At 40.7% G+C, this 7,085-nt stretch overlaps 1 protein-coding gene across 2 annotated transcripts in view; it reads right to left on the reverse strand.

Moving 5' to 3' along the window:
- Positions 1-7,085, reverse strand: part of capn15 (calpain 15) — a 30,696-nt gene that overhangs the window by 5,575 nt on the left and 18,036 nt on the right. For both annotated transcript variants that reach the window (XM_024284478.2, XM_024284479.2), the window contains exons 3-10: positions 6,439-6,647; positions 5,270-5,453; positions 3,693-3,916; positions 3,498-3,623; positions 2,809-2,961; positions 761-922; positions 450-685; positions 199-368 (exon numbers count right to left, since the gene is read on the reverse strand). In XM_024284478.2, coding sequence (XP_024140246.1) covers positions 199-368; positions 450-685; positions 761-922; positions 2,809-2,961; positions 3,498-3,623; positions 3,693-3,916; positions 5,270-5,453; positions 6,439-6,647 — 1,464 coding nt within the window. The remainder of the gene's footprint in view (positions 1-198; positions 369-449; positions 686-760; positions 923-2,808; positions 2,962-3,497; positions 3,624-3,692; positions 3,917-5,269; positions 5,454-6,438; positions 6,648-7,085) is intronic.

Below are 7,085 nucleotides of genomic sequence, written 5' to 3' on the forward strand. Positions count from 1 at the left end.
TTAATTGACAGCTTTAACTGTAAATAAATGTTATAAATGTACATTTTTGATTTCCTTTTGTGATTATTCACAGATAATAAGTGCTCAATTTTTTTTATTGCAATTAATTGCGATTAATTTTTCCCAGTTTGCGATTAATTCGTTCATTTTTTAAAAACGACTCCCATCCTAGTTTTTTCTCGAGCAGACTGGTCTCACCTCATGTCTTTCTCCTTTGTTCTCAGTCAGCAGGATGATGGCGTCGGCCAGGGTGGTGGCGGTTGCCTCCACCTGTTCCACCATGACTTGTCGAGAACTGTAGATGGCTAAGATGTAGCCAGGAAAGTCCTGGGTGGGTCGCCGTGCCGCTCCGCTGGTTGGGCTGGAGACTGTACAGGAAAAAGGCAGATGCTGACTTTAGTAGAAGCTCAAGCTCGCATCGCTTCTCGCCACCGTTTCTGAGCACCTACTGGGCGTGGGTGGGCCTCCCGTCCCGCTGACATTCATCTGCCAGTGGTTGAAGGCACAGCAGACAACGGCGTACTCCCCCGGCTCCAGCATGACATCGCAGCCGACAAACTTCTTCACCGCTCTCTTGCTGTGCGCCAACAGGCGGCCCAGCGTCAGCTTGTTGCCGCTGCCGAAGGAGGCGCGGAAGACCATGATGCAGAGGTCCAGCAGGTGGCTGTCGGCTGTGTCGGAGCGCCTGGAGAGAGAGTTTCAGGTACATCAGGAGAAAAGATCGAAGCATCTGAGTGGGGTGTTTGTGAGTGGAAGCTACCTGCTTCCTTCCTGGAAGAGAGCAAACTCCAGAGCCGTCCTCTCCAGCACAGTCAGGGCCGTGACCGTGACTGGTCCGCTGGCTTTGCTGGGGAAGCAGCCTTGTAGCCTCACCTCCTGCCAGTCTGAGTGGATTTTACAGATGTCTACCGAGTCAAAGTACCTGCAGATGCATAAAAGTGAGCAGTGAGGGCGTTTTTCTACACGAAAGCAAAAGGTTCATACAAGTCAAAACAGAGTTTCATTGTCAAAATCCTCCTTATGAAGGAAGCTCTGCAATTACAACAAAACTTTTTTCTACTTCATCTCACAACATCTTCTGTTCATTCAGCTTTCCAAACAAAGAAATAAAAAAAACAAGCAGCAGGTTTGCCTGGGAGATTATTTCTCTGGTGGATAAAACAAACAGCCAGAAGGTGATGAGTACCGCGCCCAGGCTGAGCATTTCTGTCAGCTTTAAGTTGCTCTTTAAGGATGGTAGATTAGAAAAAAAAAACAGACAAATGTTCTGTAATTCGTCTCACTTGAACAGAAACAGGAAAAAGCAGCTTTGTCAATGCAATTGTTTCATAAAAAATGTCTGGAAATATTTTTCCAATGTTTTTCTATTTCATTTCTGCTGACAAAATAATACCAGCGAATGAAGCCGTCGGATAAGGAAAAAACTAGAGATCCTGACATACGGATTAATATTCAAGAGAATGGCCACAAAAACAAAGGGCTTGTCAATAGTTGATGCAGAGGGCAAGGATTATATGTAATATGAAAAAAACAATCAAAATACAGAGAGCCATTACAGATGTAAGCCTGAATCTCTGGCAATCGAAGCACTAGGCAAAAAAAAATAAATAAATAAAAAAGGCATGTTTAGCAGATAAATAGCAGATGGTCAAAGATACCTATAAAAGCACAAGATTATTCATCTATTCATACCATGTAGATACGACTTAAAAGACCGTTTTAGTGACTACCAGAAAACAACAGATTGTAGTGCTTTTATCATTACCCGTTAAATCTTCAATAAGTTCAAAGGAGAATGTAGGCTTTCATGACTGCAGTGTATTTTCAACAAATTGCACTTACTTCCACTTTGGCTTACATTTAAATAAAAACAGTTATACACATAGTAATTGTAGGAAATTCCTCTATAAAAAGTGCAGTTCTATTACAAAGTCAGTTTATTTCTGTCACTCACTTGGAAAGGAGGTTTGACTGTTTGATTTACAGAGAAATAGGAACCATCACACTGATTTATATGGTTTAAGTTGGTCTGTTTGTGGTGCATCTTTGTTGAATTGAGACAAAAAAGTTTAAGTTTGGAAGTACAAAAACATCATGTATGGACACACGAAGGACTCAGTGAGGAAGGAGAGGGCATGCAAAGAGATGTACTGCTAGAAACGCTATGCTAGCCTGTTACTATTGTCTAAGATACAAAAAGAGCTGCCCGTCCCCGCTGAGGGGCAAACGCACAAGTGGATCCACCTCAATCAGAAGGACTCAGGCACCCGTGTGCCACTTGTCCCTCATCTCCCCTCCCTAAAATATTTTCCATAGTTTTCCTTTATTAGCTGATAGTTATAATTTACTTGTGAAAAGTCACATCTTTGTTTTTCCAGCTCTGTTTGTGCAATTGTAACACAGCAGTAAACACGGATGGGAAGACGGATGAAGACAATGGATGAAACGGAATTAATTCCTTATCTCTCTAACTCCTACTTATTGCTCCAGAGTTTTTTTGTTTTTTTTTAAGGGGGAGCCGTAGCAAATTTGAGCTGGCTATTTCTCCATCAGTAGGATGATCCGAAAAGCTCTTGAAAACACTATTTTTCTCCATATTTCTCCATTTGGTGGGATAAATATAGGAGTAGGGAAGGATTTTAGATCCAATCTACATAAACTGACGGTCGTGAAATTGACTCCCAAGAGAGATGCAACACAGACAGATGAAGCTTTAGGATGAGGGAACATGCGTTTCTTTTTTCTTGTGAGACTGTCTGACTAACAGAAGGAAATAAAGAACAAAAGATGTAGTTTTGTGATTCTTACTTGATGAAATCGCTGTATTCCATCCAAAAAACTCCTTCGCTGCTACCATGAGCCATCAGCTCGTGACGAAGGTGCTGCGGCCAGTCTGTCCACTCGTCTGACCAGCTGCCGTTCCAGGAGAAACGCCCCCACGGATTTCTGAGGCGCAACAACCTGCGGCAAAAGTAAAAAAAAAAAAAAAAGGTTAAAAGACAGAGAAAGAAAGGTACAGATGACAGGTAAAATAGCAGCGGCTTTCCATTAACAGCTCATTCCTTTCCCGGCTGACTCATTTGTTCTTTAATGGATCACTACCTTCACTTAAGCAACACGTTTTATTTCCTCGCCTCCAATCTGACAGCGAGTAACAGAAGAAAAATGGAAACCCATTATTCAAAGTCCACACTTTCCAAATAAGGAAGAAGTGAATCATTGATTTCAAACCACTTTTAACATCATGACAATCTCTGCAGACTGTGACAGGCTCGCTGAATGCTTCACAGCTTCGTAGGTAGGAATGAAGGTGGCTGCATGCGGCTTTTGAGAAGAAAACTGTGAATTTTGTCCAAATACCGACAGTTAGAAGCTGCTTTATTTGAATATTATTTCATAAAATATGCCCTCCTAGTGGTTTTGGGGAAAAACACAAAGAGAATCAAAATTGGGAAAACTTGTATTTATAAAACCTTCATCTTCATGCACTTGTTTACCTGTAACCCTGGACATCTCGGACATCCAAGATGGAATAAGCATGCCGCGGCCTCAGACCCAAAGACTCGTAGACGGTATCGTCCACCTTCATGTTGCCTCCTCCACATGATGCCCCCATCAGAAACCTGAATGACAAGATATTCTTTCAGAAACCTCATTGACTCTTTTGATTGAGGGTCTGAACCCCTTCTTACCCAGCCTCCTTGGAGCTAAGCATCTTGGCCCAGATCAGGTCCGTATCGATGGGTTCCTCCCTGGGGTTGGTGGAGCTGACCTGGAGCATGAGGGAGTCGCAGGGGGCCCCCGTGAGTGTAGCCAGGCCCTCGATGGCACGCCCCGCCTGCAGGGCAAAGTAGGAACCGTGGAGTTTGGCAAGAGCCTTTTCGATGAGGGCCACCCATAGCTGCTTCCTCTGGGCCTGAAATGATGAGACAGAAAAAGGAGGGAATGAGGATGACTCACTGGGGGAGTCTTTGCTTCAATGCACATTTTAAAAGGTTCTCAAGCTGGCAGTGAAGCGGATTTTCAGAACTCACGTTTTAAAATGTCCCAAAGACATGAAAAAATACTGTCCTCCAAAAATAAACAATTTAAAAGACAAATAAGATTGTTATACAACCCCAAATGTTCTGACGTCATTCTGTTGTTTTTGTCGTTTGCCACGTAGTTTCATGAAGATAAGAGATTTAAGATTAGACCTTTACCTGCAGGGAGATAAGTAAGTCTCTTCTGCAGATAGTGGAACCTCGTGTCATTTCCTTATGCTTTATTAGCTTTATAATTACATTTTTATTTGCCACATAAGGGCTGATTAATTAGATAATTGTCCTCTGTGGAACAAGCGAAAGAGCTCCCGTGATAAAAAGAAAAAAAAATGACATAAAAAGACAACTAGAGCTTCATAATACAAATGAGGTTGTCGTATGACTATAAAATCTATTTAAGCTTTTATTTTGAAAGGGGAAAAACTATAAATGTTGGTCATATTTAACTTAAACCTGGGTGAGAAATACATTTTTTTCAGCAAAAACAAAAATTTTTTTAATAGTTGATTTTTATTATTCACTGTTTCTGGAATTATAAAAGTTTCATCTATACCTCTATTTGTTTTTTTTTTTGTAAAGCACTCATTAAATGATGCTTGTTTACCTTTGACAAATTTCTTTTTAGTTTTTGCTGTCTTCATTTTATGAAAACATGACAAGAAAAAACTTGAGCCTCTTTTCCAAAGTTTCAAATTACATAATAGTGCCTTCCTAAATGAAGTAAGAGCAGACTAATTCAAATAAATGGGTCACGCTTTTATTGTGAAACAGATTACACCTGCCTGTTTTGTTTAAGTATTTAGGTCTGGGTCTCCATGTGCCTGTCCCCAGCCCGGTTAATATACGGGGTTGTGTCATGAGGGGCTTATAGTGTAAATTAGTGCTGATTTGTTGTGGCGACACCTGACAGGATGCGCAGAAAGGTGAACAACAACAACAACAAAAAAAACGTGTGTTACTATCTGTTATTTCTTAATTTACTTGTCAAAAGGTAAAAGAAAAAAGATAAAAATATTTTTTTTCCCAAATCAGTATTCAGATTAAACTAAAATCTAAAATTATAAAGATGAATATTTTTAATGATAAATTTATTGTGATGTATGAAAGTTAAAAAAAAAATCTAGTTAATATAATGGTTTATTAAAATGTTTGAAAATATTTAAGGAATTTGCTTTTTATCCCCAAATTTTCCCCCCACAACAATGCTAATTTTCCATAGTTATAACCTGGGAAAAGAGCAGGTATCCATATTCGTCGCAGGGCAGCATGTCATCCACCAGCACTGTTGTCCACGTTCCATCCTTACACAGCCGAATCTGGTAGGCTCCCTCGTGACAAATGGTCCTGGTGATCATCACCCTCTCCACCAGCTCTGGACGCTCCGCTAACACCGCCAGCGCACTCAGGAACCTGCAGGGAAAGAAAACTCAACTTGAAAAGGGAACTTTAGAACAAGCACTGATGAGCAGGACTGACAGGCAAATAGAGTGATTCTGCATTTCAGGCAAAAGAAGAAGGCTTTAGAAATCAGAGATTAAAAGAACAAGCTGCTACTGAAACTGTAAAAGTAATACCTTAAGCAGTTATGAATATCTTATACATGATGTCGCCTCACTCCATGCTATTTTATATGTTACTTTTTTATGTTTTCTGGCCACTTCCTCTGTGCTGTTTATTAATTCTGCAGCACATTTTAATATTTAAGAAGGACGCTAAGCCAAACAGTGCATAAAAACTAAAGGAAGTGGTAAAAGCACAGCATTAAAATTCAAGTAAAACATCAATTCTGATGTCCACTGGAGCTGTACCTTTCAAAAACTTGAGTGTGATTTTTTTCCTTCCATCTTTATATCCGAGTCCGTCCTAAAAATAAGCATTACAGCCAGCATGGAATATTTTTTTCCTGCTAAGTCTGGTTGCGAATGAAAAGATTTGCTTCTGGGGCGAGTTATTTTTGCTAAGCTTTGTGAGCTGTGATGAAGTGGTTGCACCGGCACGACTTTGCTAGTGCAGGTGTGTGCGATTGTGCTGGTGGAGGGAGATGGAGGATGGATGGAGACACACAAAAACACACATCAAAAAGACACTCCCAACAAGGCATGGATTTAAACCCACGGTTGTAGTCAGAGCCCACCTGTCAGGAGCATCTGCACATCTATCAAACTGCAAAAGGTCAATGCATTCTTTCTTCCATCTTCTATATTTGCCACCAAATGTAAACAATTGTTTCATGCTTTCCTTAAATTCTATTATTACATATATTCTGTTGACAACCCTCTAATATTTCAGGTATTGACTAAATTTGTCTTCCCTTTCCAAAAAGGCCAGATAAGTCCTATGGATGCTGGCCTTCTCTGTGTCCAGTGCATCTTGGTGCTTTGTTGTGACAACTCACCAGCAGTTTCCAAGCAGCCCTTGGAGGATGTCAGAGGGCCTTGGCGTGCGGAAGACCGACCACTTGACGCTGCGGTCTTTGAAGTTGCTGCAGTTGATTTCGTGGGGACGCAGCCACTTTTTGATCCGCTGCTGGACGCTGTCCCCCTCTGGGAAACCCACAGAGCGAGGGCCCGGGGGAAAGCTGTCATCCACAAAGTTCACAGAGTTCTGGCCGAGGACAAGAGATACACAGAAAGTTAGAGATGAGAAGTGGCATAAATAAATATAATCTGAAGAGAAAACATTTAAGATGAGCTATTAGCACAAACAAATTAGGTCAAACAACTACAAACAATCATTTTCCCTTTTTTATGCATGCAGCAAGAGAAATTGTTTCCACTGTTGTCATGGTAGCAGGTAGTGAAGACAGCAGCTCATAAGAAATAAAGAAAATTAGCCAAAAAACAAAAAAAAAAGTTGTGGCAAATTGAGAGAAAAACTTCTTGAATAGGATGCTGGATTTATGTTCGAACAAAAGACTTTATTGACATAAAGAGTACACGAAATTTGCTAAAATCACCTTGGAAGACACATGCTAAACCACATCCAGCTTCCTAACCAAACTAAAGTGAATGAGTTTATTCAGTTGTGTTGCTAAGAATATCT

The sequence above is a fragment of the Oryzias melastigma genome, linkage group LG19 (genome assembly GCF_002922805.2).
Source record: "Oryzias melastigma strain HK-1 linkage group LG19, ASM292280v2, whole genome shotgun sequence".
NCBI lineage: Eukaryota > Metazoa > Chordata > Actinopteri > Beloniformes > Adrianichthyidae > Oryzias > Oryzias melastigma.